At 47.2% G+C, this 16,827-nt stretch overlaps 1 protein-coding gene across 1 annotated transcript in view; it reads left to right on the top strand.

Annotated features, from left to right (window-relative positions):
• Positions 1-16,827, top strand: part of LOC140895349 (unconventional myosin-X-like) — a 275,404-nt gene that overhangs the window by 233,973 nt on the left and 24,604 nt on the right. Inside the window, exons 32-35 of the mRNA XM_073304794.1 lie at positions 4,407-4,601; positions 11,496-11,653; positions 12,804-12,927; positions 15,212-15,509. Of these exons, the coding sequence (XP_073160895.1) occupies positions 4,407-4,601; positions 11,496-11,653; positions 12,804-12,927; positions 15,212-15,509 (775 nt within the window). The remainder of the gene's footprint in view (positions 1-4,406; positions 4,602-11,495; positions 11,654-12,803; positions 12,928-15,211; positions 15,510-16,827) is intronic.

Below are 16,827 nucleotides of genomic sequence, written 5' to 3'. Positions count from 1 at the left end.
TAAGACATCTGACAACATGTTCCACATCTTGTCCCTCTCCGATTTTGGAAGACACTTCGGATTCTTAAACTTTGGGTCTAGTGCAGTAGCTATCTTTAAAAATCTCACATTGTTACCTTCTTTGCGTTTTGTCAGATCTGCAGTGAAAATGTTCTTAAATTGAACATGTGCTGCGTTGTCATCTGAGACTACCATAACACAAAATACATGGCAGAATGCACGTAAAACCACAAAGCAGGAGACATACAATTCTCCCCCAAGGAGATCAGTCTCAAATTTAATTAACGCATTATTTTTTAACAAGCGTCATCAGTCTCATTATCTTCCTGTAAGCTATCACCAAATTTACAGCCATGTTCCATTTTATTTCCACTGATTTTCATGCCATTTCTTTCAAATATGCACCTCCATCTATCTAAGTCTTCTTCCACTTCCTCTTTGTAGGAGTACTACATCAAAAAGCATGTACCAGGGTGCCATTCTCTGGATGCTTTCTATAACTGCATCGAGCATCTAAGAGAAAAAAAATGGGCTTAGTGCCAAGCCTTGGTGTATTCTGACTCTTACTAGAAACTGCTCAGTTTCTCCATGTGGCCTTCCCAATATGGTAATAGCACCTCACAGATGGATGAGTCGCATATACTTTTATATACATACATATATAATTTTTTAAACATATGAATCAGTTAGTATTTTTCAACTGTGGAAGCCATCATTCTAGGGTTCTTTGCAGACTGGCTATCAGTCTTTGTTCTGCCTCCTACCAGCAGGGAAAGGGGAAATGCTCCACAGTACAGGCCAGTGGGACATGGAAGGTATTAGAAGCAAAATTCACATGTAAGAAGGAAATTTTTCTTTTCATACAACTGGCCCACACAGTCAGTGTGCTGCATAAACTAAAGTTAAACATTTTTAACTTGGCAAGTTCAGATAACTTGCACCCAGGAGATTTAAATGTGTTGACTGAGGAGCTCTGAACCATTGATATCAGATGATAAATCTTTGAAAGCTAGGGAAATTCCTGGTGTCTGGAAGAAAGTCAGTGTTGTTTCAGTATTTAAAAGTAATATTCCTAGCAATGCAATACCAGGGATGACCTGGATAATTACAGGTCAGTTATCCTGATGTTGACGCTGGGCAAAATAATGGAATGGCTGATACAGGACACTATCACTAAAGAACTGGAGGATAGAAATATAATTTAATACCCATTAACATAGTTCCATGGAAAATTGGGGCCCATCAACAACTTGTTATGTTGTTTTTTGATAAGATTACAGAGTCTGGCACATAAAGGTAACTACTGATATAATATGTTTGGACTTTTGTAAGGTGCCTACCTTAGAACTGCACAAAATTCTGATTAAAAATCATAGAATCATAGAATATCAGGGTTGGAAGGGACCTCAGGAGGTCATCTAGTCCAACCCCCTGCTCAAAGCAGGACCAATCCCCAACTAAATCATCCCAGCCAGGGCTTTGTCAAGCCTGACCTTAAAAAATTCTAAGGAAGGAGATTCTACCACCTCCCTAGGTAACTCATTCCAGTGTTTCACCACCTTCCTAGTGAAAAAGTTTTTCCTAATATCCAACCTAAACCTCCCCCACTGCAACTTGAGACCATTACTCCTTGTTCTGTCATCTGCTACCACTGAGAACAGTCTAGATCCCTTCTCTTTGGAGCCCCCTTTCAGGTAGTTGAAAGCAGCTATCAAATCCCCCCTCATTCTTCTCTTCCGCAGACTAAACAATCCCAGTTCCTCAGCCTCTCCTCATAAGTCATGTGTTCCAGTCCCCTAATCATTTTTGTTGCCCTCCGCTGGACGTTTTCCAATTTTTCCACATCCTTCTTGTAGTGTGGGGCCCAAAACTGGACACAGTACTCCAGATGAGGCCTCACCAATGTCGAACAGAGGGGAGCGATCACGTCCCTCGATCTGCTGGCAATGCCCCTTCTTATACATCCCAAAATGCCATTGGGCCTTCTTGGCAACAAGGGCACACTGTTGACTCATATCCAGCTTCTCATCCACTGTAACCCCTAGGTCCTTTTCTGCAGAACTGCTGCCTAGCCATTCGGTCCCCAGTCTGTAGCCGTGCATGGGATTCTTCCGTCCTAAGTGCAGGACTCCGCACTTGTCCTTGTTGAACCTCATCAGATTTCTTTTGGCCCAATCCTCTAATTTGTCTAGGACCCTCTATATCCTGTCCCTACCCTGCAGTGTATCTACCTCTCCTCCCAGTTTAGTGTCATCTGCAAACTTGCTGAGGGTGCAATCCACACCATCCTCCAGATCATTAATGAAGATATTGAACAAAACCAGCCCGAGGACCGACCCTTGTGGCACTCCACTTGATACCGGCTGCCAACTAGACATGGAGCTATTGATCACTACCTGTTGAGCCCAACAATCTAGCCAGCTTTCTATCCACCTTATCGTTCATTCATCCCACCCATATTTCTTTAACTTGCTGGCAAGAATACTGTGGGAGACCCTTGACTTTAGCAAAGCTTTTGACATGAACAACATGTCCATTGCTTTCCCCTCATCCACAGAGCCAGTTATCGTATCATAGAAGGCAATTAGATTAGTCAGGCATGACTTGCCCTTGGTGAATCCATACTGACTGTTCCTGATCACTTTCCTCTCCTCTAAAGTGCTTCAGAATTGTTTCCTTGAGGACCTGCTCCATGATTTTTCCAGGGACTAAGGTGAGGCTGACTGGCCTGTAGATCCCAGGATCCTCCTTCTTCCCTTTTTTAAAGATGGGCACTACATTAGCCTTTTTCCAGTCGTCCAGGACCTCCCCCGATCGCCATGAGTTTTCAAAGATAATGGCTCTGCAATCACATCCACCAACTCCTTTAGCACTCTCGGATGCAGCGCATCCGGCCCCATGGACTTGTGCTCATCCAGCTTTTCTAAATAGTCCCGAACCGCTTCTTTCTCCACGGAGGGCTGGTCACCTCCTCCCCATGCTGTGCTGCCCAATGCAGTAGTCTGGGAGCTGACCTTGTTTGTGAAGATGAGGCAAAAAAAGCATTGAGTACATTCGCTTTTTCCACATCCTCTGTCACTAGGTTGCCTCCCTCATTCAGGAAGGGGCCCACGCTTTCCTTGACTTTCTTCTTGTTGCTAACATACCTGAAGAAACCCTTCTTGTTACTCTTAACATCTCTTGCTAGCTGCAACTCCAGGTGTGATTTGGCCTTCCTGATTTCACTCCTGCATACCCGAGCAATATTTTTATACTCTTCTCTGGTCATTTGTCCAATCTTCTACTTCTTGTAAGCTTCTTTTTTGTGTTTAAGATCAGCAAGGATTTCACTGTTAAGCCAAGCTGGTCGCCTGTCATATTTACTATTCTTTCTACACATCGGGATGGTTTGTCCCTGTAACCTCAATAAGGATTCTTTAAAATACAGCCAGCTTTCCTGGACTCCTTTCCCCTAGCCTTATACAAGGCTTATGAAATCTAGTGTTATACAAAATCAATATGGCACATTTTAAATGAATTAAAGACTAAGTGATAGATACAAATTATAATGTAATTGTTAATGGAGAATCATCAACAAGTGGGGGTGTTTCTAGTGGGATCCCTCAGGATTGGTTCTAACCATGTTCAGGAGAAACCAAAGGTTCAGTAATTCTAATAGACTGATATTAGCCTATCCCATCACACTGAGAGCCTGACATCACTTGGGCACTTCTTTACATCACAAGCAGGTTTTCCATTACAAGCTGGGGTTGCTCCGGGGCAGATAGGAGCAGAGGTGAGGTTTTCCGAATCAGCTGTTCCAGGGCTCTTGAGAGAAAGGGAATATGCCTCCTGTTTTGCTGAGTAACCATAGTTTGTGGTAAGGTTTATAACTGAGCCACAGCAGTATGATATGTGTAACACCTGGCACTGGCTTTTCAGTAGGACAATGAATTGTATGTGGTCTGTTTAGTCCCTGGTTAGGATACAGGAGATTGTGAATTTCAAGCAAATTCTCACATGTCAAGAGGTGAGGTGTGCTGAAATGAGAGGACTTTTGGTGATGGGGAGGCAAGGGGGAAATCATTCTCACTGAGCAGCAGGGAACAGATTCATCCAGTTGTGGCTCGGGCTATAACAGCTCATGAGAGGAAGGGACATGTCAGTTTATTACCAGTAGTGCCCATAGTGTGCTCAGTGAGATAGATCCTTCTAGAGACAGATTAACTAGACCATGGAGGGTACTGCTGTCTTGAGTAGAAGGGAAGATGGAGGGCCCACCAGAGGCCATTTAGGAGGAGCTTGAGATCTGGGCACATCCAGCAGAGGATAGAGAGCTGCAGGGTTCCACCAGCAGGAGAGAGGCAAACATCCCATCAGTGACTCTCTCCAATAACTTAAAGGTTATTGTGCCTCTTTCCCGTTAGGCTGGCTTCATAAGGAAGTTCAAAGCAGCAACAAGACATCCTCTCTGAAGGTGAAGAAACGCTGGTTTGTGCTGACAAACACCGCCCTTGATTACTACAAATCTTCAGAACGCACAGCCACCAAACTTGGCACACTTGTTCTCAATAGCCTCTGCTCTGTGGTCCAGGCTGATGAAAGAGTCTTTAAAGAAACTGGTAAGAGAGACAAACAAAAAGGAAATTCATTTTTCAAGAACAGTCTTCCTATCTGTGACTGACCAAGGGAGGGAGGTTTCAGGATATGATACAGACAGCGTGATGAAGAGTTATATAGTGAGAAGTGCTCTGTGCCTTTATTTGGGCTGCTGTGTCCAATTGTTGCTACTTCACCGTATGAAAACAATGAAGAGGTCTGAAAAGGTCAAGAGAAGAATGAAGGTTGTCTGTCATCACCCCTGCATGTGACCACCTAACAAATTATCAATTAGACAGTAATTTAAAGTTGTTCAGTTACAGTCCCTCCAACACATTACCGAAAATCAAGGAGAAACAGTAGTTTAGGCAAGCCCAATCTATACACTTCAACATACTACCCAGTGGTTCCCAGATTCCTCCCTTCAGAACAAATTCCCTGGCACTTGCAATTTGGATTTATCCCAAATCCACGCACGCAGTTCCTCTAAATCACACTCAGATGCACAAACTTAACTAACAATAGCCATGTTCCCTACTGACATTTGTCCACTCATAAAGTCTATTATTATTTGTATTACTGTAGCACCTAGGGGTCCTAAGTATAGACCCTTGACCCCATTGTGTTAAACACTGTACAAACACAGAACAAAATAGATGGTCCCTGCCCGCAAGGGCTTACAGTCTAATTATACAAGAGACAGCAGATGGATATAGATACATGAGGGAGCACAGGTAAACTATGACAGCATTGCTCAGGACATCATGAGTTGTGTGTGCACAAAAAAGCTAGAGGTAGGAGGTATAGCAGTGCATGGGAGTGTGAGTTAGAGCAATGGTTCTCAACCAGGGGTATGTGTACCCCTGGGGCTACATGGACTCATCTAGACATTTGCCTGGTTTTACAACAAGCTACATATACTAGCAAAGTCAGTACAAATTAAAATTTCATATAGATGACGACTTGTTTATATGGCTCTATATATGATATGCTGAAATGTAAGTACATTTATATTCCAATTGATTTTTTTTTATAATTCTATGGTAAAAATGAGAGTCAGCAATTTTTCAGTAATAGTGTGCTGTGACCCTTGTATTTTTATGTCTGATTTCGTAAGCATGTAGTTTTTAAGTGAGGTGAAACTTGGGGGTACACAAGACAAATCAGACTGCTGAATGGGGTACGGTAGTCTGGAAAGGTTGAGAGCCATTGAGTTAGAGGGTCTCGGCATGTGCACCAGGGATAGCATCTCCATCTAGTGCAACGGTTCTCAACTGTGGATCTGTGGCCCCCTGGGGGTCTGCAAGCCAGTTTCAGGGAGTCTATGATCCCTATCGCCCCATGGGCCAGAAGCCCCGAACCCATGGGCAGAGATGGGAGGAAGGCACAGGGGGGCATTGTCCCCCCAAACTGCAGTGCCTTGCCCCCAGGACTGCCACTCTTTGGTTAGGTCCACACATGCCCCCCCCCCCCCACCCTTGGAAGAGCCATACAGTGCGGGGCGGCTGCTGCTCTGGCTGGTGCATGGAGCAGGCAGCTGCGTTGCTCCTCTGTCTCCTGCTGCTGCCTAGGGCTATGGCTGCTGGTCAGCTCCCTGCCCTGTTTTGGGATCTGGCTCTGGAGCCGGCAGAGACTTCAGGGAGCAGCTCCCGCAGGGGCCCTGCCATTCCTGACACATAGCCCCTGGCTACCCCCTCCCTGCACCATGAGCTACCCTCCCTCCCAGCACACAGCCCCTGGCTACCCTCTCTCTGCACCCTGAGCTACCTCCTGCCCACACACAGCCCCTAGCTACCTCCTCCCTGCACTCTGAGCTATGCCCTGCCCACACACAGCCCCTAGCTATCCCTTCCCTGCATCCTGAGCTACCCGCTGCCTGCACGCTGAGCTACACCCCTGCCCACAGGTTAGGGGGCTTATTCCTTCACCCACTTACTTCCCTGGTCCTTCTCGCATGAACAGAGAGCAACAATACCCAAAGTCCAAAGGTGCAAACAATTCGATGTTTATTGGGGTGAACTTCCAGCAAGCATGATTCCAGTTTCCTTCCTTAGTATCCTCCTTCCCAGCTCTGACACCACAGAGCCTTACACCTGTGTCCCTGTTCCCATTCCTGCCCTTAGCCAAACATGATTCCAACTTCCTTACTCCCATTCCCTGTTCCCATTTCCCCCTTTAGCAAAACATGATTCCAATTTTCTTACCCCCATTCCCTGTTCCCATTTCCCTCCCCCACCCACCCTTCCACCCACACCCACTCACTTCCTCATTGACTACAGAATATATAGTAAAACTTGAGTTCTGCTTAGCTATACCTTAACCAATCATTTTCCTGAAATTTAACTAACCAATCCTAACATATTGTAACATGATTATGTAACCAATTATATCCCACTACCTTAATTAGTTTACACCCAGCAAAATTAATTATACAGCAGACAGGAACAATCACAGAACCAGAGAGATTATACAGACAAATAATAGCAAAGTGGGAACTATAATGACAAAACAATACAGAAGTGAGGATTTCACATCCCAGCTATTGATAAGTGAGTTCTTGCCAGACAGGATGCTATCAAACTAAGTTTCCTTTTACATTTTCTAGGCACTTCCCTTTCTCTGGAGGTGATAGGAATACAATCCTGTCCTGATAGTGCCTAACAGCCCAATAGCACCTTATTTCAATGTGACTAGTTTGGAATGTGAGGATGTGATTGTTCCCTGCCTCTGCTGCTTAGCCAAAGGCCTTAGCCTAAGAACAGGGCCTCAGACTGTCACAGTAAGAGAAGGCCCTTACACCAGCAGATAGTGATTTTGATTCTTTCTTTTATACCTCTATAATTAGCCAAGTGATAAGAATACACCTAAATTCTTAAGAGTGTAGGCCTTTACAGACAGGCCTGAATATCTATATCCTAACACCACACACAGCCCTAGCTTACCCACTGCCTGCACCCTGAGATACACCCCTGCCCACACACAACCCCTAGCTACCCTCTCCCTGCACCCTGAGCTACCCCCTGCCCGCACACAGTTCCTAGCTACTTCCTGCCTGCACCCTGAGCCACTCCCCTTCCCACACACAGCCCCGAGCTACACTCCTGCCCGCACTCTAAGCCACATCCCTGCCTGCACATAGCCTCTAGCTACCTGCTGCCTGAGCACTTTTCAAACTTTTGGGGCTGAGCCCACACCTTTGAGTTATAATTTTTGGTTGTGCCCCCTTCCTAACCCAGACAAGCAAGTGGCCTGCTAAGGTGAGTCAGGGTGCAGAGGTGACACTCCCTCCCCGCGTTCTGCCGTGCGGAGCTGGCCCGAGATGCACCGCGCCCCCCGCGCACACACACATAGAAGTCAAACTACGCCTATGCCTGTGGGCTCCAGTGCCTGAAGCCCCCAGGTGCCCCCCACCCCCGGGCCCTGGAGTTTTTATACATGTTGGGGGTTAGAAAGAAAAAGGTTGAAAACCCCGATCTAATGCATTTTCTCTAGCTGATGAGCAGAGATCCATCTTACAGACCTAAGCCGGTCCATCGGACCAGGACTTCTGCCGGGAAGGTTTAAAACCTCCCAGGGAGCCTGGTGGTATATTTACGGGGGGAAAGAACATGGGCACGCCTTCCCTGATCACTCCTGCCCCCTATATGGACACTGCTTCCCCGCAACTGCTGACTCCTGTGCCAGTAGAGCCAACAGCAGCACTGTGCGGAGCCCTGAGTGCCCCAGTGCGCCAGTCCTCGGACACTCAAGGCAGGCCCACCAGAGGGAGCCCTTGGTGCACTGGTACCTCAGTATACACAGAGTTGGCACCTTGTAGTGCTTCTGCCTTCAATCCCTGGACCATGAGCCAGCAGCACTGAATAGAGACCAGTCCATATGAGCACCGAGATCTTAGAACATAAAAACTGGGCTCTGCCTCTCACTCCAGCCCCCATCTCTTTATCCCCCGGGCTTCTCAAAGGTCTGATTTCTCTCTTGTGGCCCTCTGCTATCCATTTCACCTCCCTGGCACTGCAGGGTCTCTGTGAGGAGTAGATCTTGTGAGTGAAGGAGGCAGGCTGGGCAGCTGTGGTATTTGGGATGCCATGGCGGAGAGATGATGGTCTAGGTGGCATGTGCCAGAGGGAGAACCCTATGCACCATTCTCTTAGTACTTGGTGCAAACTAGGCTCTGCACCAGAGCAGTTTTCTTGGCTTTTCCTTGTAGGGGTAAAATAGATTTTGATGGATAGAGGAATACTTCTTTTTATGTTTAAAAATAAATTTTAGAAAGTGGCCTCTATCTGTCCTTTGATGGGAATGAATCGGCATGTGAAACTTGGAGTTCTTCGAGTGCTTGCTCATGTCCATTCCACATTAGGTGTGTGTGCTGGCCACATGCACAGGTGCCAGAAGTTTTTCCCTCAGCAGTATCTGTAGGGGACCGGCTCTGGTGCCCCCTGGAGTGGTGCCCGCATGGTGCAACATAAGGGCCACTGCCAGCTCCCCCCACCCTCAGTTCCTTCTTGCCACCTGTGACGGTGCTGGGACATCTGCAGCTTCAGCTAGCGTTGTTTCGTTCTATGTTCTTGCGAACTTTGAAAACCTGTAATATAGTTGTATATCGTTAGTAGTTGCTTAGTTACCCTTAGTAGTAGTTCTCAACTCTTCATTAGTCCTGAACGGGACTCAGCCTGGGGACGGGGCATGCCCCAGGCTTTAAGCTCTGCAATTGCTGCAAACGGCCTATGCCCATCAGAGATCCACATACCAGCTGCCTGTGGTGCTTAGACGAAGGGCACATAAGTGACAAGTGCCGTATCTGCAAGTCCTTTAAATCTAGGACCAAGAAGGAGCGCGATATTATGGAGTCAGCACTCACTCCAGCACCGGAGCAGCTGTCCAACTCCGCATCGAGAACTGTGACCTCCATGCGCAGTGCTCCGCTGATGCCATCCACGAGCCGGCACCGGTCCCTCTCCACGGCTCTGGTCAAGAAGCTGAAAAAGACTGTGAGGGGAAGATCTATCTCCTGTAAGGGAAAGGAAAGGGCTGGGGGTGAGCCACAACCCATGCCGGGCAGCTCAATGCCCCCGTTGGGAACTTGGGCCACAGCTCAGGTCGAGCAGTGCAGCCCATCCCATGTTTTGACTGCGACTCTGGATAGCGGTGCAGGCCCTGGCCAGCTTCAGGTGCCATTGATGCCTGAAGCCCTTCTAATAGCTCAGGAGATCCTGACGCTCCCGGGGCTGCCCACACCAGCTGCAGTGGTACCCCAGTCTTGGGGAAAACCCGTGTTGGGACCTATGCATGTGTCCCTGCCTCAGCGGCACCGTTCCCCATCGAGGGGGATGTCCCTCCATCACATTGTACCTCACTGGAAGATTGGTGCAGACCCTCTGAGGCACGCGCCACCCAGCAAGAACTCCCAGACCGGCCCCGACTGTCTCCAAGGGCCTGGTACCGATCACAGGACCGATGGAGGATCAGAGATCGCAGATCACTGGGCCGTCATCACCCGTCTCCAAGTAGTAGGTCGCCCTGCTCAGGAAGATGCGACTGGCCCATATTAGCTCCCGGTTCCATTCAACGTCCTGGTACCATTCGTGTAGCGTGAGGCGTGGGTCGCCGGGTGTCTGACGCAAATCTGTGGAACGCCATCGGTCCCCAAGATCCCAACCAAGACACCCGTCTTGCTTGGACAAGTCTGCATCGGGACGCAGTGTTCAGCACTGGTTGGACAAGAGCCAACATGTTGCCCGATCCTGGTCGCCCAGTACCGACCACTCTGTTTATACCTCCAGCACGGAGCAAGGTTCCCTACATCATCAGCACCAAAGCCTGTTCCATGGCCCCAGGCGCAGTGGCCAGCACCATGGTACCTGTGGAATCCTTGGGGGTTCACCCAACCCTCCCAGGCTGCCAGGTTGGCTTCGGGAGCCTCAGAGAGGCTAGCAGCCTTGGTATCCTATCCATTCCATGACCCATCCTCCTTCCCCACTGTCAGAGTTTTCTGGCAAGAAGGAACTGAGGGTCGGGGGAGCCGACAGCGCCCCTTATACAGCGCCATGCAGGTGCCACTCCAGGGGGTGCTGGAGCTGGTCCCCTACAGATACTGCTGAGGGAAAAACTTCCGGCATCGGTGCGTGTGGTGAGCCCACACAGCTAATATGGAACAGACATGAGCAAAGCATCTCGAAGAACACCAGTTATGGAAAAGGTAACTGTCTTTTTTTTTTTTTTTTTTTTTTTTGGTGTGTGACTGGCTTTCCAGCCATAAGAGCGCCACACCATTACAGTCTCAGGAAGATTTCTAAAAGGTTTAAAATTCTAAAATGATTCCTCTGCAGAAGTTAGTAAATCTTTGACAAAAAAAATAGAGAGATACTCTGGGAAGAGCAAAGGTGCTTAAAAATTGGAGACTAAATTCAAACCTAAACATGTGAAACTGAGGGTTCTGAGTCCTTCTGAAACCTAAACACAGCCTTAACTGCAAGTGACTAGAAATCCTCATACTACTTAAATTGAGCTCCAATCAAAGTGATAGCTTATACTTGCAACCTTGTGTTGTCTTCCCCCACCTTTATGCCTTGTTAGAGCCAAAGGGTGAAGTGGGGTGGAGTCACCCTGCCATGAAACAATGTTTGTATTTTGAGGGAGGTGGGAACTGGAATGCCCGACCATCATCTGCAGCACACTGCGTTTGTGGGTCGGGAGGAATGGAGGTGGATCAAAACTTGGACTGGGACTCTCTCTTGAGAAGTGGCTTCCTAGGGAAAAGCTCTTGTCCACACAGTCCATTTTAACCAATTTCATCATGTCATTTGATAAGACTGTCACTGTTTCAGCAATGTATTTCCACAGTCACATGCTGCATGCATATGGAGTCAGAAAATTGCAGCCAAGTTCCACCTTCCTATATCTTTGTTTGCCCGTAGGCTACTGGAACATCATAGTCCATGGTCGAAAGCACTCATACAGACTCTACACCAAGCTACTGAATGAAGCCATGCGCTGGGCCTCTGCCATCCAAGGAGTCATTGACAGCAAGGTTCCCATAGAAACACCCACACAGCAGCTTATTCGTGACATCAGGGTAGGTAGCATTGAACACTGCAGTCAAAGTTCAGGAGAATATTCCAGATCTGCAGCCAGGGGTGCTGGAAGCAGCCATGCCCACCTACTTTTTAACACGGGTGTAGTTTGGGGGCCAAGGGGCTGTGTTGCCACCGCAGACTGGAAGCCTTGGTCAGGCATAGAGCAGTGCCAGCAGGGGCTGCACTTCATGGTGGGAGGGCCTTAGCTCCCCCTCACCATGAGGCCTGGTCCCTCTCCGTAGCCCTGCCTCAGCTCCCCTCTTCCCCCTAAGGCCCCACCCCCTGGTCAAGCCAGAAGCCAGAGCTGGGCCACGGTAAAAGCTGCCCATCACTGTGGGGAGCCCCAATCACTCCAGCTGCCCTTGTGCCCCCCCCCCCACTTCTACCAAGGTTCTGGTGCTATTATCTGCAGCTGACCTTGTTCAGTCACTATCTTAGGTATGTTAGGAGAGAAGACTGGTGTCTTAAAAGGACTGAGGGAAAACATTTTTAATTATGTAGCTAAAATAATCAAATGTCATGCTTCAAGATATAAACTAATCTGCACGAGTTCAGGCTAATCCTATTGTGGGGTTTCGCCAGGCACACATTGGAGTCCATACTAGGTGTGTGTAAATCCCCCTTATGCACAAATCAGAAACTTCCACGTCAGCTGTCATGTGTGGATCCTGCAGACACCAACCTTGGGATTCCCATTCCCATTGGGCATGTGACTCCTGAATGCACAAATGTCAGGGTCCCCAACCCAGGTATGTATGAATCTGCCATGGTCAAACATCAGGAGTCCCCACCCCAGACACATCCTGATTCCTCATGCACATGTGACAGAATCCACAGAACTGAATCACATGTGAACCCCTTGTGCAAATTAGGATTCATACTTCCTCTGACAAGTGTGACTTGCTCTCTTGGACACATACAAACCAGTATGTCCAGTTCCCCTCAGGCACTTGTGTGTCCTAGTCTCAGGCTGCGGGAGGTGGTTTCAATGCTTATACAAATATTTACAGTACAAGTTAACTGAGCTGTTACCTAGTTATTTGGGCCCCTGTGGAACTCTGATGGGAGAAGCTCATGTTTAAACCTGGCAATATGAAGAGTTCTGGGGAAAAACTGGGCAGGTTTGAGGAAATTTCTTCTGTCCTTCAGGAAAACAGTATGAACTTTGAAGTAGTGGAACAGACATATAGGAGGAACCCTATCTTGAGATACACCCAGCACCCTCTGCATTCCCCATTGCTGCCACTGCCTTATGGAGATGTCGGTATCAATAGTAAGTGCTTTTTCATTTGGCAGAGTCCCTTAAACCTCTTATCCCCCTGCGGTAGGGGAGAAGGTGCTATGCGAGTATTACCCCAAGTACTGAATGATGCAGACCCTGTGCACCCAGGGATAATCTGAACTCTCCAGCATGCTGATAGCATTCACAGGTTGCCAGCTCCCATGGTGCAAAATGAGATGGGGCCTGACCCTCTGTCCTCTTTGGGACCATTATGCACCCTTTGGTTGGCAGAGGGACCAGCTCCTTCTCTCCCAAGACTTTGCTTTGAAGCCTCCCCTCTCCTGTGCATAGCCCTGAGACAATCTGCCACAAATACTTTTCCTCTTTGAGGACAAGGTCTGGGATGACAGAGGAAATTGGTCCAACACAAACTGTGTTCAGTGCTGTGGCTACTCTGTGAACATGAACTTGACTCTAGTGTACAGGTGAAGAGTTTGCTACTCCTCTTCCTCCTGTTAAATGTACACCTCAAAGGGATTGCATCAGCTTAGCAAACATACTCTGACTGAACATTTCTTACCTACTTTTGTTACCAGAAATAATTAATAGCAGAGATTAGAGACACACCCCCAGTTGTTTTCTCATATTTCAGTGTGTTTGCTTTGTACATTGACAGCATTTTCTTAGTACAGTAAGGTTTCAGCCATGTTAGTCTGTATTCACAAAAAGAAAAGGAGTACTAGTGGCACCTTAGAGACTAACCAATGTATTTGAGCATAAGCTTTCGTGAGCTACAGCTCACTCACTGCATACGGCTAAATGCAGTGCCTTGCATAATGACAGGTTTCAGAGTAGCAGCCGTGTTAGTCTGTATTCGCAAAAAGAAAAGGAGTACTAATGGCACCTTAGAGATTAACCAATTTATTTGAGCATAAGCTTTCGTGAGCTACAGCTCACTGCATTCCATTGAATGCATCCGATAAAGTGAGCTGTAGCTCATGAAAGCTTATGCTCAAATAAATTGGTTAGTCTCTAAGGTGCCACTAGTACTCCTTTTCTTTTTAGTACAGTTAGTATCCCTGTCTCCACTTAATGAGGGAGTGTATGTGCCCGACCCCTAGTTGGATCAGGAAGGGATTAAACGCCTTCACTGTGCTGAGAGCTGTGTCTTAAAGGTTGCTGGTGCTGCCAGACATAGGCAGAGGAGCTCACTGCTCTGGCTTGTTAGAATGCTAGGAGGTGGAGCTAGCAGCTGTGCCTCTTAATTGGGAAACCATAAGACTCAGAGGCTGGGGAGAGAGGTATCCTCTGATTTCTTCCAAACTAGGGGCTCATCTTCACGTGCAGCTTCTCCTGTCGGCATAGTTAATCCACTTCCCCAAAAGGAGGTAGCTATGTTGGCAGGAGAAGCTTTCCCACCAACATAGCACTGTCTACATGGGGGGTTAGTTTCTGTATAACTGTCGCTCAGTGTGTGGATTTTTCACATCCCTGAGCGACGTAGTTATATCAATATAGGTATGTGGTATAGACCTGGCCTGAGTACATGCCTAAACCAAGCCTGGGGAGGGAGAAAGAAAGGAACTGTGAAATTAATTGCTTGTCTCCTACTGAGGAGGACTACAATAATTCCCAGGATTTAGAAGCCCAGTACAAACTGTTTCTTTCGGATTTGGTTGGTTTGGACTATGCAGAAAGAAGCCACCTTAGGTTTGGATCCTTGGGTAATGGAAGCTGTCTTGTGACTTTTATTTTCCTCTGGGCAAGGCAACAGGAAGCTGTGATAGGAACGTTTTCCTTTTCTTTTAGGGACCAAACTTTAAGGGGATAATAAGCGCAAGCCAAGTTACAACCTTTATATCTGATCCATTGTTTCCCCTGTCATTTGTGTCGGTCCCTCACAAAAACAGGGGAGACTTAAACATTCTGAAAAGATGAAAACATGATTGCAAAAATTGGCAGGGCCTCAGGACACCAGGGCAGTGCCTCAAACTGCTTTGAATTCATTTTTTGAAACTGACTAGATTTCAAATTGAGAATGTCCCTTTAAGGGTACTACTCTGTGTTTTTATGTATATCTAAAAATATGCATGATTTGCAATATGGACAAGTTTAATTTTTTAATTTACTGATTGGACAGTGGTGTATTTTTACATTTAAAGAAGGAGCTTTCCTGAGATCGGGAGATGATCAGTAATGCTCATTCTCATGTTGCCATTCTCCTGTTTCATGGAGTCAGTCACAGTCCACAGACTGGTATGCTGTGTGCTTGGTAAGCGGGGGTTCAGGGAAATGCTGAAATCCTGTCTGCCTTGTTTTTGTGATCCCACTACAGTGCAGCAAGAGAAGGGCTACTGCAGCCTGCAGGATGAAGCCATCAAGATCTTTAACTCCCTGCAGGAGATTGAGACAGTGTCTGATCCCATCCCCATTATCCAAGGCATTCTGCAGACCTGTCATGACCTAAAGCCCCTTCGTGATGAAGTGTATTGTCAACTAATCAAACAAACTAACCACAGCCCACAGCCCAACAGTTCTGGAAACCTTCACCACTGGCAGCTGATGTCCTGCATGAGCTGCACTTTCCTTCCTAGTAGAGGGATCCTCCGCTATCTCAAGTTCCACCTTAGAAGGTAAGAGCCACTTTGCAGATACTTGCCACTTCTTTCATTAGTTCCATCATCTTTGACTTGGAACCCTAGAAACCCTAGAAGCTAGCCTCTCCTTCCTCCATGGCCAGCCCCTGCTACCTCCTATATTCTAGTGTTCATCTGCTTCTCCCCCTTCACTGGTTCCTATGGTATTGCAGCCTTTATCCTGCACACCTAGATCCTGCTACCCGCTGTTTTACAGCACTCAACCTCCTTGCCCCCTGCTTGCCTTGTCACAATAGAAAACAGTATAATTAAGTTATGACTGTATTCAGCTTTAACTTTCTGTTTTCATTCATTAAAGTCACTGGAGCCAGGGGACTGGGTCTCCCACCCAGGTGGGTGCCCTTGTCACGCTGTCTGGAGTGGCTCATGCCAGCCAGTAACAAATGTGAACTCCTGAATCACTACAGCCATCTTACTTTGGAGTCCCAGACAGTCCCCTTAAACTCTCCAGTCTATCTTGCCATTGGTAAATGGTCACTTACAGCAAAAATTACACTGTATTTTAGTTGCTTCTAATCCCAAGAGACCAGTCACTTTCCCAGATCAATTGGTACCCTAGATCTTACATGAAGACAACGCCTGTAGCCAATCCCATAATACACTACCTAAAGGTTTATTAAGTAGGAAAAATAAATGAGTTATTTACAGGTTAAAGCAAGCAAACATATACACACAACTGAGTTACCATCTAAATCCTAAGAGTGACATATTTGTAGAGATCTGTCAGTTCAAAGTGTCTTTCAGGGTGGACCCAGGAGATAACCCCTTGGGATCTCTGGCTTCAGTTTGGTCTCTATAGCCCTGTGAGAGTTCAAACAGCAAAGAGATGAAAAAATCTTCTCATCAACTATTTTTATTTCCCTCTTCTAGTATTCAGAGTGATGGGACAAGACCTTCTCTGTGGGTGGATGGGGCGATTAATAAAGCTTTTGTCTTATAATTGCCCACTCAAAAGCTGTAAGGGGAGTACCACATCCTACTCCTCTGGACATTTTATGTGGAGTAAGGCAACTACCTAAACTCATTCTCACAAGAAACAATGTAGGCACCTAAGCTGCCTAACTCCAGGGGAGGGGCTCCTGACTGTGGATCACAGAGGAAAGGGCCTTGCTTTGGTCTGTATTTAGGTGCCTAATTCACTGAGGGGGTGGGGATTAGGACACACCCCTCTCATAGGTATCTCCCATTGGCTAATGTAGGCAATGCCCTGCCTAGCATACTGGTTTTGTGGATCCCATTCTCAGGCACCTCTCTCTCCCCATTCATTGTATGGGGAGCGTAGGCGCCTAACTCA

The sequence above is a fragment of the Lepidochelys kempii genome, chromosome 11 (genome assembly GCF_965140265.1).
Source record: "Lepidochelys kempii isolate rLepKem1 chromosome 11, rLepKem1.hap2, whole genome shotgun sequence".
Taxonomy (NCBI): Eukaryota; Metazoa; Chordata; order Testudines; family Cheloniidae; genus Lepidochelys; species Lepidochelys kempii.
Note: the sequence above shows the minus strand (reverse complement) of the source record. Positions and strands in the feature narration are given on the sequence as shown.